This window comes from Micromesistius poutassou (genome assembly GCF_964030765.1).
Source record: "Micromesistius poutassou genome assembly, chromosome: 10".
In the NCBI taxonomy this organism is placed as follows: domain Eukaryota; kingdom Metazoa; phylum Chordata; class Actinopteri; order Gadiformes; family Gadidae; genus Micromesistius; species Micromesistius poutassou.
Window position 1 is genome coordinate 11,551,791 of NC_140280.1, and position 19,262 is coordinate 11,571,052.

Consider the following 19,262-nt stretch of genomic DNA (forward strand, 5'->3'; position numbering starts at 1 on the left):
TCAGACATGACTGACAGCACACAGCTGATGGGGTGAAGGATTGAGGGTGAAGCCCACTGATGGGGTCAGATCCAGCTCCTCCTCCGTCAGCCCGGGTGGGGGAGTGAATCTGAAGCGTTGAAGGAGGGAGGTGAAGAAGAGGAAGAGCTCCATCCTGGCCAGACCCTCACCCAGACACGCCCGGCGACCTTGGAGACAATACAAATGCAACACATTAATTTCTGTATTCATCCAATTCATTTGAAAAGAAGAGTTGTACTTGATGTGAATATAAATGGGTAAATCCTACCAGCAGAAAAAGGCATGAATGCGTCTCTCTTCACAAATCTCCCCTGCTTGTCTAGGAAGTGTGCAGGGTTGAATGTGCTGGGGGTTTCCCATTCACTGTCATCATGAAGGACAGATGTTAGTAGTGGATACACAGTGGTCCCCTGGCAACACACAGAAAACACAAGTCATGAGTCAGCGCTGGACATCAGCTTCAAGTCTGCGTCCAGTTAGTCCAGACTAGCTTCAAATATAAATTAAATTATAACGTTTTAAATTGATAAATACCTATTCATTCAATTTAAGTTGAGTCTACAGGATTTATTCTCAGGTTACAATAACAAGTCTGTATTTGTTATTGATGACAACCTCCATCATTTCTTTTTTTGGGCTACATTTTCAACCTGGAGCCGAGGAGAAACTGAAAGGGACTTTCTTTACCTTTCACTTGATCACGGTCTGTTTGTTATTGTGTCCAACCAAGTCACGCTCAAGGAGTAATCTCTCGTTTTCAGGATGTTTCCCTGTTTACATAGCAATATCAACTATCCTTTCCCGAATTTTAGATAATACTTAACGGGGATTCCCGTAACCCAACACAACAAACTAATCTCTCTCCAGCTACCACTCATCAGGCATTGGCTACAGACTTGAATATACTTTATACAAAATTTTGAAGAAGCCACATATTTCTAATAGGGCCAAAGTCACTCAAGTAAAATAAGATGCATCTTGTGTTAAGATTAAGATTCATGTCCACCTTTTTTCTGTAAAAAAGAATGGTCAAGCCACATTTATTGAGTTTAGTCTGACCTTTCTGATGAAGAATCCCTGCAAGGTGACATCTTGAGTTGTGACATGAGGAAGGGCCACAGGGAGAATGCTAGCCAGTCTCTGGATCTCATGGATGACGGCATCGGTGTAGGGCAGCTTCTTCCTGTCCTCTACCCTGACCTGACGACTCCCTGTCTCCCTTCTCAGCTCCTCCTGGACCTGAGCTAGGGGATGTGCACAAAGGAAACCACAGACATCATTTTGGTGCTCAGTCTTCAAAACCTATTAGTTATGACTAATATTAGTATATAGCAGTGGAGGCTTCTCCAGTGAGGAGAGGGAGGAAGATCCTCCTAAACATTGTTGAGAATAAAAAGTGTAGATTGCCCAGACTACTGTAATGAATTAATGCCCTTAAATATGACTACTTTAATGCCTTTGTATATATAATGTTCGTTTCCCTGGGAAAGGGATATTAGCACCCCCTATCACCTATTGGATATTACTGCCGGAGGATGTTCCTCCCTCAGCCTCCATTGACACCCATTCATTTCTCGGGCACTACTGGTGGCCGGTTAATATCATGGGGTTCAATGGGAGAGAGGAGGAAAGTCCTCCTCTGAGTGGGTGGGACTAGCTGAATCGCGTCAATGTTTATTCACGAATAGGCTGGTGCCCTGGCTGCACTATGAACCAATACGAAGAAGTCCTGGCTGCGCTATGAACCAATAAGCAGGAGCCCTGGCTGCGCTATGAACCAATAAGCAGGAGCCCTGGCTGTGGAGCAGCCCGGAGGGAGGGTTTATCCCCTCAAGGCTACGAGAACCAACAAACCCGCTCGTATGCCTCGTTTCCACCGAGCGGTGCGCTACTGTTCGTTGTGGTACAGTGCGGCTCTGTTTGCTAATATTGGCGTTTCCACCGCCAAAAGTCCACCGAAATAAACACGCTGAGCCTACCTATCTTTCGGTACTCCACCGTTGAGTTACCAAGCCGTCTGAAAGGGTGGCGAAAACGTGGGGCTACACACGCCGTTCTGAATCACTTAAAAAATATCCCGTTTGGTATGCCCAGGTCACTGATATCTTTGCAACACAAACAGCGAGGAGGGTTGACTTGATCTATAAATGAAGTCCCTCAATCTTAATTGGCTTAACACCATGACCAACATTCTGAAACATCCATTAATATCCACATTTGCCTCAATCAATGTTAGGCTTACAGCCCATGTCAATAGTTGTGAAATTATGTTCTTGTTGTTCTTTTAATTGTTTGTTACTCTGACCGTTCTGTTTGATATTGTGGAAAGGATGTTGGTGAATGATTCAGAGCATGATGCATTTTAAATGGCATCACTTTTGGTCTTGTGTCTTCATTTTTCTTAAAACAATTGTAGCTGAAAATAAACATAGCCAAATTACTACCAATAGCTTCAGTCATTGAGGGCAATAATAGGCCCAGATTTTTTTATTTAGTTTTAGAGTAGAGAAGAGTAGGCCTGATTTGACTAATTGGCTTTGCATCCTTTCCTTCTGCCCTTGTAGTCCAAGACATGCTGCCCACCAGCTTTCAAAGTACAATGCTGCCACTGGTGGATTTGTATCAATTTTATTCACATAATTATCCCTCCCTGGTATTTCTTAGTTCACCAAAACACCCTGAAACAACTTGAGTCTCACATACTTATGCCACCATACGCCACTAACAGTGCAAGCAGGCCAATGGCAACCAAGCGCGCAGTCCTTCCTCCCTCACTTTAAAAACCACCAGCCGCCACTGGTATATAGTATATAACTATTATAGTTTAAAAATAATTGAAAATAAAATCTGATTCTGGAAAGAGTTGAACTTTTCAACTAATGACTTTTAAACTGAATTCACAAGTCTGTTCCAGCACATGCACGACCTCCGCAGCAGAGCCGTACCTGCTGCACATTGACCTTTAGGGTGCTCCACACCTGAGCTGTTTGGTTCAATCTAACCCTGGAGCTTGCCCCCTGATATTATGGTTTGTTTGCGGTGGATGTGAAGGCTCGAACAAATGCTGTTGTGGACCAAACAAACAAACTCTTCTTAGCTTCAATTGTGACAATAATAAGTTAACCTTAACATATATTTGACCTGAGAAATAGAATGATGTCATTGAATATAGAGAGATAACTGCTTCACCGGTCACCCTAGGACCAGCTCTGATCTAGACATGAATATAGAGAGATAACTGCTTCACCGGTCACCCTAGGACCAGCTCTGATCTAGACATGAATATAGAGAGATAACTGCTTCACCGGTCACCCTAGGACCAGCTCTGATCTAGACATGAATATAGAGAGATAACTGCTTCACCGGTCACCCTAGGACCAGCTCTGATCTAGACATGAATATAGAGAGATAACTGCTTCACCGGTCACCCTAGGACCAGCTCTGATCTGGACATGAGGGGCTCCTGTCAGGAGGCTATGAGGAGGTGTTAGCTACTTTGCTTGTGGGAAACTAATCACATTTACATGAAAATGAAACCCCCGATATGTGTAGGGCTCGAGAGGGTAAATTGGGGTGCGAAATCAAGCCGGTATATTACCTCGGTCAGTGTAAACGCGCGGACCATGCCGGAAAAAAGGCGGGAATAAGACGGGCATATTTGGCAGTCTAAAAACGTTTAATGTTCCTTTAAACCTCAGTCATTTTCTCCAAGACAGCGTGACATGTGTTTACAATGTTTGATTGAGTGTGAGCGCTAACCGAACCAAATTAAACCACAACAAAGTATCAACTGCACTGTGAGAGCGCCCTGAGTTAGCCTCACTCCAATGACCCAAACACACCATGTGGTTGGACCACAAACTGATTTAAAGACAGAGGAATCAATACGTTTAATTGTAGCCTTGGATAGACCTACAACCTATCAGAGTAACGCAACATGACACATTAGTGCCAACCATATTGGTTGTTCATGGAAATGCCCCAGCGGCGCTCCCATAGGGCACTCCTCTGTACAGGGATGAATGTCTTACATTGAATTTGTGGATACTTGGCCATGAGAAGCAGAGCCCATCTCAGGGTGGTGCCTGTGGTATCCGTTCCAGCAGCAAAAAGGTTGCTCACTACGTTTATCAGATTCTTCTCATGGTAGAGAGAGTCTGTTACACAGGAGTCCTGTGTAGAAACCATACACACAATGAAACTCTCATGTGTCACATTGTGGCTCGAAATAACATAGGATTGCTTTATTTTTTACATGAGCAAGACTTGTATACAAAACTTGTTTTACCTCATCCTTCTGTTTACGGATCAGAAATGAGTCGATGAGACATCTGCACATCTCTGGGTTCAGGGAGGTTTTCAGTTGATGGATTAAGTCCCTGAAATTATCTACCTGAACTTCAACATTGTTCTTCAGGAGTTTAAGAGTCTTGATCCATTTTCCCATCCAGGGAAAAATGTTGTACAACTTTCACCAGTAGAAAAATAGAAAAATAACAAAAATAAAATGTTTCACTCACAAAGTGAACAACAAACACATTTAACACATGAACGACATACATCAATATTAAACATCACGATCCAAATGGCCAATGACTTTAAAGTTTTTGTCAGTGAAGTCTTCACTGAATTAATTTTTGTTTGTTCATTCTACAATGCTTACCTGTATTGGTGCAGTTCCAGTAATGCGTATATTCTGATTTGTTCTATTCACCATTCCTTTAAACTGTGGGTCACTGTATTCAAATCGGCTGCCATACACAATATATGAGATTATATTGGAAGCAGCGTGGTTCATCGGTTGTGATGTGTCAAATGGCTGACCTGTAAAGTACGATTATGAAAATTGAAAGGGACATTGTGAGGTAAAAAGGGCATGATACATTTAGTTAATAATGCCTACCTTTGTGCTTCTCAAAGACCTCTATCAAATAGTGGCATTCTTCTAGGATTTTCTCCTCTGCTGTTTTCTTGCCCATCCCATAATCTCTGAGGTTAGACAGGGCAAAGCGCCGCATCTCTTTCCAATTATCTCCATTTGAAAACAAAATACCTGTGAAACACATTGAACATCCAACTAACCTTTGCATTCAATATTAAAGTTAACTGCATTTGCTGTTTGTGTAAAATAATCATCTCATAATAAGCCTTTTAAGAAGTAGGGGCTTTTTAAAATTAAGTTTTAAGGTTACGGTATATTGACATTACAGTGTTGTGTGTTACCATGTTGTTGGTTTATGTCATCAGCAACACGGGAAACATATCTGCCTCCAAATTCATCAGCATGGTCCACCAGAGCCCGTTTGACTGTTTTGTACCCGGCCAGGACAACCACTTTCTCGGGTCCAAAATAAACTGTGAACACCGATCCATATTTCTTGGAGAACTGTAGTAAATAGAAAGTAAAGAACATTTAATAAACAACCCATAAACACACCAATATAAAGGAACCTGAACCAAAAGCTCCATGAAAATGTCAGAACTAAAAGATTAAAATCATTCCATCATTCCCTATCTTTTAAACAGAGTGACATTGAAGCATCCAGAAAATATTAGTAAAATATTGATTTCACAACATTGACAACATTAGGCATTTTCAGACATGTCCTCTGCATTTTTTCTGCATTTTCACATTAGAAGATTCGACCCTGAGGGTGATTCAGATGCATACATCTTATGTTGTTCAGACATCAGTAGAAACAACGGGGGGTTTAGGGGAGTGGGTTGCAATGGACAGGATATGACGTAGGGCAGGCCTATTCAACTAGCGGCCCGTGGGCTGAATATGGCCCTTCTTATTTTTTTTCTGGCCCGCAAGAGGTTGCCTGCAAACCCAAAAATAAAAAATTATATATATATATATATATATATATATATAATTTTTTTGGGGGGGGTGCATTCGTTTTATTTATCATATTACAGTGCAATATGCTAAATAAAACAAATGCATTAAATCTGTCATACACATGCCTATAAGGCTCTGTCTGCACCTGCAATTGACCTGTCGCTAAGCTCCGCCCTTAGAATGCAGATGAGCCAATGACATTCCAGCCTCAACTATACTCGGATAACGGCTCGGACAACTCCATTGAAACCAACAGGGAGGAGGCATAATATAACAATTTAATGGTGGATTTATGTTGTTTGTGTAAAAAATAAATAAACATGGTCAAACGATGTGCTTGGGGTACATGTAACACAGACAGTCGGTATCCCGAGATACTGCAGAATGTATATTTCATCCCTTTTCCCAAGTCACAACGGGACAAGAAAAAGTGTGTAATGTGGATCAGACTGTGGCAGGTCAGAATACCAACTGAATTTAAGCTTGTTACCTTCTGTATGTGTAATGTACTCCCTTTTGCTCCTGGAAGAAATTAAATAATTTTTCGCCCAAAATTCTCCAAAACCTGCTTTGATATAGTGTCAGCTGACATTTGTCCACATGTTTTTGTTATGGAGTCTGGTTTGTTTGTCCGAGTTCATCATGGTAATAGTGGGGGGCGTGACTTAGAGACAGGTCAATTGTCTCAGTCAAGCTCACGTTGCATTTTATGCTGGCGGGCCACGGAGAAACTCACTTCAGCTAGGCTAACAACACGCAAGATGTCTCTCTCCAAGCAAGATTAAAAGTGAAGAAGAAAGGAATGCGTCTGACAAGTTTATTCCATGTAGTAGTACTATATCTATTAAGTTAACACTACTTTAGGTATGATTTATTTGTAGCGATTCATTGACATAATTTGACTCTATGTGTGGCCCATGAACCCCAGTGGTTTTCCTTTTTGGCCCACTTGTTAAGGAGGTTGAATAGCCCTGAGATAGGGTCTAGTGGTGTGTTCAAGATCGTACACCACCCGCGTGAGTTGCTCGTGACATAATTTCCTGGCTCGTAGCACTTTCCTGGCTTGTTATTGTTATCTACATTAGCCTCTTTAGCAAACCAGCTTGAAAACCAACAAAAAACTTTACATTATATTGCACAAGCAAGACCGTGCAATGCACCAATTGGTGACCGGATATAAGATAAGATAAAGATAAGATAAGATAAAGCAGGAATGTAATCAAGCGTGTAACAGCATTTGAAATCGACATTAAAATTACTTGTAATTTTGTATTAATTGTATTTGTGGTACAAATACAAAGATAATGCATCTCATTATGGGCGCAGCCATCTTTGTTTGTCACGTCATATGGTCAACCTCACTGAACTTGGTGGATTCTCAGAATCCCGAGATATTCCGACCAAAAGGGGACGTGCCTCTGTGAAATGCCGCAAGAAAACTGGGAGATTTCCCACTTTCCAACTCGTACGGGTGGTGTACAAGGCATCTGGAACACACCATGACTCCAACTCGTACGGGTGGTGTACAAGGCATCTGGAACACACCATGAGTTCGCAAGAGGTGGGAAAGTGCGGCCGCTGTCACTGTAGTTTGTTTTGGTTTGACCACAGACAGTATGGAGGCAGAACGGGCAGAACTTATCGCGATCATCTTACATGTTGCTGCAACGATGCATCATATATTCCGTTGCATCCACAACATCTGAAGCATCAATGAAAGATTGGAGCACGAGTTAGAGACAAATAGAAGAAAAGACGAAGAAGAAAGGCGTCGCAAACGACTGTGTTACCGGAGAAATAGAGCGTTTTCGCTGTTTAACCTGCATCGACGGCAGGGAAGGATCTCGGAGGCTGTTGTAAATAAGTCTGACATGGTTGTAAGTAATAATCATAAACAAAACATTTTCTATATACACGTGCAGCTGTGGTATATATTTTTTAACCATTCAGCAAACAAAAGGCAACAGGCTGATTATCATTTAGGGTGCCACTCAATGACATGCATCAATGACACCGAAGCGTCTGCGTTTGCAAAAATTATATATACAGTATATATATTGGGGTGACCAGAGAAGTAGAGACATCAATAGCGTTGGTCACTTTATTGCTCTAAGCACAATCAGAGACACAATAATTAATCCACACGGGAAATAAAATGTATTAAATTAATTCAAACTAATTCTGTGTTGATATGCAATGAACCAATGAAGCAATGAACTGTTATACCTAAGGTGACCAGCAGAGAGAACTAGCTAACGATATGACCATGGTGTATTGCATTAAAGTTTGAGCACAAGCTCATTGTGGATTAAAACCAAGTCTCATCTTTAAGACTCGAACAACACATGCTACCAGGAGTAAACCGTTTTTATCAAGCTTAAGTTTAACTCAGAAAAAAATTTATGTTTTGAGGCCATCAGAGGGACTTAAACTGGTGGGTAATGTGTACAGCAATTGGCAGACTTTTAAGCAACAGTTCGAATTGCATATGGCTGCCATAGGACTGGACGATAAACCTGACGCCAGGAAGATTGCGTTGCTACTTACTTGGGTCCCCAAGCCATTGAAGTTTTCAACACGTTCGAGTTTGACGAAGATGAAGACAAAAATAAGTACAACATCATACTGGGAAAATTCAGTGCACATTGCTCCCCACAGAAGAATGTTGTGTATGAAAGGTATGTGTTCCGGTCACGGAACAGCCAGACGAAACTTTTGATTGCTTTGTGACTGATTTGAAGCTCAAAGCACAGTCATGTGATCTGGGAGATTTTAAAGATTCTATGATCCGCGATCAAATTGTCTATGGAATCCAAGATAAGAGGATGAGGGAGAGGCTTTTAAGAGATGCTAAACTGACTGAGAGAAGTGGAGAGACTGTGTCAGTCAAGTGAATTAGCCCAACAGCACGCAAAGACGTTTAATGAAGCAAATGCCACGGCAGTACATGACAGTGCCACTGCCACGGTAGCTGTAGTCAAAAATAAGATCACAAAGTATACTCCACAAATGAAAAAAAAAGATGATGCAGCAGCATACTCCTGCAAATGTTGTGGTAGCAGACATGAGCCCCAGCAATACCCTGCCTATGGCAAAAGAATTGCAATGAAAAAAAAACATTTAGCAAGACAGTGTTTATCAAAGGACAAGCCCAAGTCAGCAAGGCTAGTTGAAGATACTGACCTAAGTGAGACTTTCTTTGTCGGCATGGTGTCATGTAATAATGTAAAAAATGATACCATAGAGGAAAATGATAGGCAATTAGATAATGAAGACACATGGACTGTCATTGCCAATTAATGGAGCCTTAGTAGCGCTAAGGATTGACACAGGCGCACAAGCAAACTTGATCAGCATGACAGAAATCGAGGCCATGAAAGAAAAGCCTAAAATGATCAAGAAAACAGTGCAACTGAAAGACTACAACGGAAAAGACATAAGCTGCTTTCACATGGACATGCATCCGTCTAATCTACAGACGTGCCATATATGTGAATGACATACCCTGACGTTGGACCTCCTGAAAAAATACTACCCCCAAGGTAGTATTTTCTCTAGAGGAAATGCTAATTACCTTATATGTGAATGAGCAGTAGAATGTCGGCATTTCTCACTTCACATTAGTGGGCGTGTTGATGACGCTTTCAAGCGTCACTACGGCGGGAACAAAAAACACGCCAGGACTCAGGACTTACTTTGAGGGCCGACAGTGCGGTGATCACACACATGAAGGGCACTGCGAAAGACGCAGTAATGTACGACTGTATGGTGAAGAAGCTTCCTGTGTTCGAATTACGCGGGAGCCAGAGGGAGCCGAACTCCCATAAAGTGAAGACTGGCTCCCATAAAGGCAACAAAGTCAAAAATCTGAGGGGGTCTCTCATATCTGAAGGTGTCTGCCATATGTGGCATTTTAATTTAATAAAACAACGCTCATTATCCATTGTCCATCCCCGTGCGGTCTCTTACCATTAAAGACGTTAAATTAAAATATAGGCTACTATACGGGAAGTAGACCGACTCATTTCACGGATTCCTGTACGACCAGCTTGCCTTAAACATCTGTCGCATATGTCAGGTGAAAACTAAATGTCAAGGGAAAGAGGTGGTGGTTGAAAAAAGTAGATTGCTTATTAAGTTCACTCGTTGCTTATAATGGTTTATTCGTTTCCCAGTATCATTTCCTTAATTTATATAATTTTTGTTCATTTTTGAATTGTAAAATAAATAAAATAATTGTTTGAAGCTGTAAGTTTTTGAAATTATTGGAAGCGAGTCGAGGTGACCTTGCCTGCTGTACCCACGGCCCAAAATAAAGAACAGCCGAGACAATATCCCTAAATCAAACATGCTGTTTCATTTGGCCTCAATTGGCTTCGGACGCGAACTTGGAATGAACATGCGCAACAGGGATTTCTAAAGGTTACTGTACAGTGGCGGAGACTGCAGGAGCTAAATCATCACTATGGTAGAGCTAAGAAGGTTCTACGAGAGCTTCAGACCAACCTTACCAACGAACGACTACGAAAGAGATGTTAAGGTATAACTTGAGGTTATTCAAGAGGTTATGAATACCGGCGCTTTTGCCCATGGTAAGGCTTATTAATTATAATAAGGCATAATAATCCGGTAACGCAGTCGTTCGCAACGCCTTTCTTCTTCAGCGTTCCTTCTATTGGTTTCTAACTCAAGCACCAATCTTTCATCGATGCCTCAGATGTTGTGGATGCAACGAAATATCTGATGTATCGCTGCAACAACAGTTAAGAAGATCGCAGTGAGTTCTGCCCGTTCTGCTTCCATGCTGTCTGCGGTCAAACAACAACAAACCAACGTGACAGTGGCCGCAATTATACTACGTCATGTCCCGCCTCTTGGGAATTTAGAGCAAGCCCGCCCCCCTAAACCATCCGGAGATTCTACTGATGTCTGAGCGACACCGATGTCCGCATTTCGGGCGTTAAGTGTGAATGACCCTCACAGTCGAACCTCCTGCTCCAGAAATGCGGAGAAAAGACGGAGGTCATATGTGAAAGCAGCTATAGAAAGCAAAGTTCAGTGCAGACTGAAAGTGACTGTAAAGGACAAAAGATACAATGTACTGTTCTCTGTTGTACCTGAGGGCAGGGAGTCACTGCTCGGTGGTGTCTCCTCAAATAAATTGAACCTGGGGAAGAGAGTCTACCACATCAACTGCTCAGAAGCAGTAAGTGTACACACAGGCACAGTTGAGTCCGTTGTGCATCATTACAATGTTGTTTTTGAAGGACTAGGATGCCTTCTGTGCGCATACCAAATCAAACTCAAAGAGGATGCAACTCCAGTAATCCATGCACCAAGGAGAGTTCCAGCTCCACTTCGGGAGTGCCTTAAAAAGGAACTGGAAAGGATGTGTCAGTTAAAGGTCCTCACAAAAGTGGAAGAACTGACAGAGTGAGTAAACTCGATGGTGTGCGTCGACAAAAAGAATGCAAGCAAAGAACTGAACTTGAAGAACTTAAATCAAAACATAAAACGTGAGCACTACCAGATACCAAAACGGGAGGAAATTGCAAGTACTTCTCAAAGCTAGATGTGGCTCAGGGATTCTGGAAAATCAAGTTGGATGATGAGAGCTCAAGATACTGCACATTCAATACGCCTTTTGGGAGGTATAGATTCCTGAGAATGCCGTTTGGCATAATCTCAGCATCTGAAATATATCATCGAGCAATGGACAATATGCTAGAGGGCCTAGAAGGGGTCCGTTGCTATATAGATGATGTAGTGATCTGGGGCTCCACTCTACTCGAGCACAATGAAAGACTGCCAAAAGTGCTCCAAAGGGTGAGTGAAAATGGACTAGTTAAACTGCGCCAAATGCCAATTCGGTGTGCAAGAAATAACATTCCTTGGAGACAAGCTTTCTTCTCAAGGGATAGAGCCAGATGAAAGGAAAATAAAAGCCATTTTAGGCATGCCACACCCCATAGATAAGAAAGGTGTGCTCAGAATAATGGGAATGATCAATCTTATTGGAAAGTTCATACCCAACCTATCAGTGAAAACATCAGCACTGAGAGAACTTCTCCATGACTCCAATGAGTTCAAGTGGACATCAAGAAATGAGCAAGAATGGAATGCTCTATATCTAGATCTAGATCACACTGACGAATGCACCCGTGCTTTCATATTATGATCCCACCAAGAGACTGAAGATTTCAACAGGTGCGTCAAAGGACGGAATTGGAGCTGTCTTGTTACAGGCAGAAGGAGATAGCTGGAAGCCAGTTGCTTACGCTTCTAGGTCCATGACTAAGACGGAAACAAGATACGCTCAAATTGAGAAGGAATGTCTTGGATTAGCCTATGGACTAGATATCTTTCATTGCTATGTCTATGGGCTTCCTACATTCACAGTTGAGACAAATCATCGTCCTCCCGTGTCAATTATCAAGAAAAGTCCAATGATATGTTACCGAGGATTCAGCGGCTCACGTCGGATTTCCCGAGTCCAGACTGAGATCCTGGGTCACGTCTATACTTAAAAAAAAATACACAACGCAGATTCAGCCGGTCACACAAGCACTGGGGGTATTGAGTGTTGGATTGCGGGCGGACCGGATTGTTGACGGGGGGGGGAAGCAATTTAGCGCTCGTCAGAAGCAACAAGAGATGGGAGGGGGGGCGTGACATTTGTTGAGTGTGCGTGAGAACGTGACATTGATGCTGAAAGTGTGAATGTCAGGTCAGATGCGTGAGAGTTGGCAACCCTGTACATATGTTAAGCCATGTTTTGTTCACAGCTTCAAAGGAAGGAGGATGTGTTGACATGCAATGAACCAACTGTTATACCTAAGGCGACCAGCAGAGAGAACTAGCTAACGATATGACCATGGTGTATGTTGGTGGGGACAGGGATGAACAGGAGGAGCCACAAGCTAGATAGGTGTGATGATGTTCGTTGGTACATTAAAATTTGAGCACAAGCTCATTGTGTCTCATCTTTTAGTCTCATCTTTAAGACTCGAACAACACAAGCAACTAACTAAACTAAGCATTTCCTCCTAGTCCAGCCCCCTCCCTTGTGTGCCAAATAATATCAGCAACACTATTGAACTGAACAATTTTTTGTAATGTTTGATTTTTGTAATGTTTGATTTCGGGCAATAACAAGTTCCCTTATGTTCAAAATAAAATGATTATATTCAACTATCTGGAACTCTGGTTAGGTTTACTTATTTGTTGCATTTTTTTGTATACTAATCTTAATAGTTATTTTTCTGTTTGATTGTCCTGCTAAGAAAGACAAACTGATATCAATTTGGGCCACATATGATTTTTTTGTGTTCTTAGTTTAAAGTGAGAATTCTGACTTTCATCACAAAACTCTTAACTTTAAAGTCAGAACTCAAAAAAAAAATAATCACTTGTATTTTTTTTTATAGTTCTGAGTTTAAAGTCAGAATTTGGAGATTAAAGTCAGAATTCTGACTTTAAACTCAAAAATCTTGCTTTAAAGTAGGGATGTCACGATACCAGAAATTTAGTAGTCGATACCAATACCAGTGAAATTCCACGATTCTCGATACCCAATTCGATACAACGGTCAAAAACAAAACAATAAATCCCATGTTCTTCAACATACACTAATTTATTAAAAACATTTAAACATTACAAAAAACAGTGGCACTGGCATGTAGCCTTCAAGTAATCAATAAAAATAAACCACTATTAACATTACAAAAAAAGAACAGTGGCATGTAGCGTTCAAGTAATAAAAAAATATTTAAAAATTGCGCTGAAAGCAGGCAGACATGCAGCTATGCGGCTCGCGTTTACACTTGCGTGCATGGCGGGGTTCAAAACATAACTTCCAACCTAATATTAAGTGATATAACGCAGGTGCGCAAGGCAGCCACAGGAGACGCCAACATTGTTTTCAACCGCTCTGTACTGCGCCGTATTAATTACAAGGTTATGAAAATATAATAATAAAGTATTTGAAGCGAATAAGCAATGCTGTTTTTGATTTGTTTATTTGGTTTTGAACGAATAGTTTTGGATGTATGCATCGGCTTTGAGTTGGTTTGTTACTTTGAAATTGCATACGCTCGCAACACACACACACGCACACGCGCACGCACGCACACATTCACCGCCGCACCCACTACAACCTGCCGATCTTCAATCAAAACAACATCAAGTAAGTGATGCCGAACGCAGTCGTACCATGCGTTTTTAGAAGCGCAACATTGAAACGGGTCCCGTCTGAAACAGTCGTGCGGCGCAGCGTTCCACGCAAAGTACGCAAAGTACGCAAAGTACTTCCAGACACGACTCTTGCTATTCTTTTTATCGACGAGTCGAGGCGGAGCCGTCGCACTCGCTGCAGTTGCAGTTGCCGTCTTTCATGTTCCCGTGTAGGTGCTCACCTGTGTTATATAACATGCTATAACACACCTGTATAGATGTTAATCTGCCCAGAAAGCCAGTCTGTGTATTCAGAAAGCGTTTTGTTTAACACCAACAGTACAAACCTCTCTCAGGGTGTTGTGTGGCCTGTTCAGATCCAACTGCAGCAGGTTTCCAAGAAGAGGCAGTCCTCTGGGGCCTGGAGGCTCCTTGTGGTGGTCATGGAAACGCTGCCTGGAGGAGAGGAAATAGAGGAGCAGCAGCAGTAGAACCGTCCATATGAGGACACAACCAGGAGTCTGGACAAAGACCAGGCCTTCTAAAACAGACATACTGCGTCCAAGCTTGACTGACTGGTTTGAGACAATGGTTCCTGCTTGTGCTCACATGTCAACAGTAGTACAAAGTGGGCCGTCACCTCCATCACCTGACATCCGCCCCTTAGGGCTTAAGATGGTTCGGCTCTGGTTACCACTGAGAGGAGTGGGAACAGGGAAGTGCAACAAAGAGCAGGTTGTTAGGGTTAGGGTTAGTAAGGGTTCGGGTTAGGGTAACTAACGGTTAGGGTTAGGTGAGGGTTGGTTTGTAATAAAATGCTCTACTGACATTGTTTGTTTTACGGCTCCATTTGTCCTTTAAAATATATTTGAACGCTCAGTTACTTGATGTGTTTTTCATTTAATTAAATTGTTTACTGATTTGGGGTGTTAAAAGTGCTTTATGTTGATTACACAAATATATGTACATGAGTGCCGAGTTTGCAGCCTTTACCAATTCCGGAACCAAATCTTTTGAAGTGTGGGTGTTTGGTCAAGTTGTAGCCATTGCATTAAGTCCAAATGGTCTGACCTATGGGTTGCGATGTGAAAGTTGTTCATCATGACGAATGGTGCATGTATAACAAGTTTCATGCATATTTCACCTTCCTAGTGGTAATGGCAGCCTGTTGAAATGCTGAACTTCCAGACCTTGTTATAGCACCACCTATGTGTTATTCTGGCTCATCTTTTGAAAAAAAAAAACATTAGGGTTCCTAAGGATTTCGTCTGACCCCTAATTATTAAGCTAAAGGTTTTTTAGTCAGTTAGTAAAAAGTATGTGGTCAGCTAATTATGAATGCACGATTTTGATTGATTGGATAAACAAGTTGTTGATTTCGGTCGTCAGTGTAGCAGGGTAGTCCCTTATATTTCTGATGAACTTTACTCCACAACACATGCAAAGGCTGAGACTTTTGGTTTCGGCAGAAACTGAGTTAGAACAGCAGTTCTCCCATGTAATCGACAACAAAGAAATGACAAAGGGATCAGGCGAACAGGAACACACAGCACACAATAAACACAAGAAGGGGGAGAGGAAAGTGATGCTCTATCATATATTTATATATATATATATATCATAGAGCATTTTTTCGCCTAGAGCAGCAAAAGTTCCTGTGCCCTTCCTGACCGCCTGTACAGTATGATGATTATAGTAGTATGTATGTTGTTATTATTATTATTATAGTAGTATGTATGATGTTATTATGATTATATTAGTATGTATGATGTTATTATGATTATAGTAGTATGTATGATGTTATTATGATTATAGTAGTATGTATGATGAATGATGTTGTTTTCAAAGAGTCCGCATGAGGGTGCCGTGTGTCCTGGGTCAAAAGGTCAACTGGGGTCACATGTCAATGTTAGCTTGAAGTTGTAGATTTGTTTTTGTTTCTGAACAGCGCTACAATTGCTCTTTTTGTTTATGAAAATAAAATGCTGATTTGATTTGGACATTCATATTGTGACGGTCAAGGGCCTCTGACAGAGTGTAGATGTAGATGTGTAGATGTGTGTGCGTGTGTGGATATGTGTGTGTGTGTGTGTGGATATGTGTGTGTGTGTGTGTGTGGATATGTGTGTGTGGATATGTGTGTGTGTGTGTGTGTGTGGATATGTGTGTGTGTGTGTGGATATGTGTGTGTGTGTGTGGATATGTGTGGATATGTGTGTGTGTGTGTGTGGATATGTGTGTGTGTGTGTGTGTGTATATGTGTGTGTGTGTGGATGTGTGTGTGGATATGTGTGTGTGTGTGTGTGTGTGTGGATGTGTGTATACAGTATGTGTGTGTGTGTGTGTGTGTGTTGTCTCTCAGTGTGCTGGGTCCTCCAGGACTGCATAAGGCCCATCGTGGCCGTCCCTCCGCTCCATCCGGTCCTGGCCCGTGTTGTCTTGGGAGTCAACTGGCCGTTTTGTCTACATTGTATTATGAACTGGTTGTTCCGTTATTGAGTTATGTTTGTTAAGTGAAGTCTGTCTCTTTTGTTGAATCCCTCACATGCTTCCTTTACTTGCTATGGACTCCAAAATATTCACAAAATATTGTGATCGTAGTGAATATTTAAGGGGTTTATTAATAAATATACAAATATAGTTTTGTGCTGGTGTTAATGAGTGAGCAGTGTTGTAAACTTGACTCATCTTATGTTTATACAGAGAATAATATTAATTAGAATAATATTCACTAGAGAAGGGACCGAACGTGATGAAAACATCTCCAACAGTAAATGTCTGCATATTAAATATCCAAAATCTTATTTTGGAATATTGAATAACTGGACTGACAAACTATGAATTTACTTTTTTTCATTTGAGATATCCAGTCTCCTGAGACTATTGACGATCATCTAAGACCTTTGAAAATTGTTAAAACAAAGCAAACCGATATTAGGTCAGCTATTATTGAGTTTTCATTGGTCGTAACCATGGCAATAAGACTTGACTAGTTCTTAGCTCCTAGAAAAGACCTTGTGGCGCAACAGTAGTGCATCTGACTCGAGATCAGAAGGTTGCGTGTTGAAATCACGTCTGGTTCAGTTTTCTATAAAGCGAGACAATGCCGTCTCTATCTGTATCAACTGACCTGTCCTGGTTTTACTGTTCATCTCATCAAAATTCACTTCAAGCACCTATCATCATTATTATCATCAATGTTATAACCCTTACGTCCAAGAATGGAAAAAGCTAAACAATTAAAATGTTGAAAAAATAACAATTCTTGACATCAGAAAAAAACGTTATTCTGCAAGTTACTCTTTAAAAAAAGTATGTGAATTTATACTCACTTATATTTATACTTGCGACAGCACAATATAGCAAAAACCTACCCTGGAAAAAAAGAGTTCTCAAGAGAGCACAATTTGAATTTGCTGAGCGAGTCACTCTGGGAACGAGCAATATACTCACTCCCCGATTCCCCTGGCCCAGAACATTAACCAATCACATCGGCGTATCTGATATAGGCGGGCCGGGGCGGGCTGAGAAGGAAATAAAGGTTTAAAGGTCCCATGGCATGAAAATTTCACTTTATGAGGTTTTCTAACATTATTATGAGTTCCCCTAGCCTGCCTATGGTCCCCCAGTAGCTAAAAATGGCGTTAGGTGTAAAACAAGCACTAGGTATCCTGCTCTGCCTTTGAAAAAACAAATCTCAGACACGCCGATTTGGAGTTTGGCCCCATATGTCGTCATAAGGGGCCATGTTACCTCCCCTTTCTCTTCTTTGCCCGCCCAGAGAATTTGGCCCGCCAATGAGACAATGAGCTAGGACCGTGCGAGCACCACGTGTCTGTGTGAATACACACACTGTAACGCAAGTGTTGTACACTTCTTTGTTATTTGGATAACCGTTCTGCTGTTGGTGTTATGGCGCATAACATGCAACACATAGGCAAGCTTGCATTTGGTGAAAAGACTAGACTGCGTCAGGTTGTCTGACGTCTCTGGTATTTTCACAATAAGACTCGTAGTGGGGGTTATCTCAGCCATGGTTGAGAAGGAATTGGGGGAAAGGAACTTTGGCTTTGACTCCCTGAAGTACATGAACCACTGCCAGCTGCCAGCTGCGCACTACAGAGGCACCACACACCAAGGCGTGTGGAAATGTATCATATCAAAATAGGAAGTCAAAACATGGCTTTTAATAGTATATCTGTTACAAGAATAGGTAGTATCTTCTTCAAGTCATATATGCTGTCCGGACATGGACCTACATAATACACAAAAATACTGAGTCTGAGACAAATCAGTTTTATTGTTTACTGTTTTATTTCAACTGGCATATGCTTCAGGTCCCAAACAGAACTGTCATTGTAACATGGGGTGGGTGTAATACCAGGATTGAACAGAGGATAAACAACCAAGATGGCTGCCGCTGATGTGTCACATGTTTCGTTACTGTGATTGGTTGTCTGTTTATCCAAAATCCAATTCAGATCCAGACTAATGTGCCATTCATGTGTCCTGGTAATAACGAGATGCCTCGTCAGTGATTACGCTCATGCTTTCGTGTGTTCCCGACAGCGACCATTCATGTGCACTGTGTTCGGAATCTAAAAGTTCTTCTTTGTCAGTGGTATATATCACACCAACAGGATTACTGCCACCATCTGTTGGGCGTGGAACATAGGTTTTGTGTTTGTTGCTGATCATGGAGGCCGCAAAATATATATTTATTGTCATTCGTGCATACAAGCAACACCTTGACAGATGATGGTTGATTAGTTTATATTGAGTAAAACTTTCTCACCAGTCAAAATCTTTGCCTTGTGGTCCGCCATGTTCATGCGTGTCACCAGTAAACAATACATCACCAACTGGGCAACTCTGTTAGCAAAATCTGGCCCCAGTTGCTGAAAGTAGAATCATCAGAGCGTCATGAGGTGTTGTTCACGAGAACTTTCCAACGTCGAGAAAATGTTTTCTCCATAATTCCCAGCAATCTGAACGGGCCATAAAACGCATTGCAAATTAATCCACTCAATAAGCAAAACACTTAATAAGCAAAAACTAGACCAAGTGATCTTGAGGGAGTTTCATTGACTCACTCAGTGTGGGTTGAATATGAAACTTACGGAATACCACAGATTTGGGAATTGTAAAGAGGCTGTCACTTATTGCAATTGTAATCAGGCAGTCGCTTACTGCAAGTGTAATTGAATGTGAAGTAAGTGGAACT

The 19,262-nt window shown here is 41.6% G+C and overlaps 1 protein-coding gene across 1 annotated transcript; it reads right to left on the minus strand.

Annotated features, from left to right (window-relative positions):
* LOC311354416 (cytochrome P450 2K1-like) lies at positions 1-14,592 on the minus strand (the record flags this gene model as incomplete). Its single annotated transcript, XM_084474227.1, has 9 exons — positions 1-188; positions 290-431; positions 1,081-1,265; positions 4,053-4,194; positions 4,310-4,414; positions 4,685-4,845; positions 4,925-5,074; positions 5,245-5,407; positions 14,386-14,592. The coding sequence occupies 9 exons, from the start codon at positions 14,590-14,592 to the stop codon at positions 1-3; spliced, it is 1,443 nt and encodes a 480-aa protein (XP_084330353.1).
* Between the last annotated feature and the right edge of the window lie 4,670 nt (positions 14,593-19,262).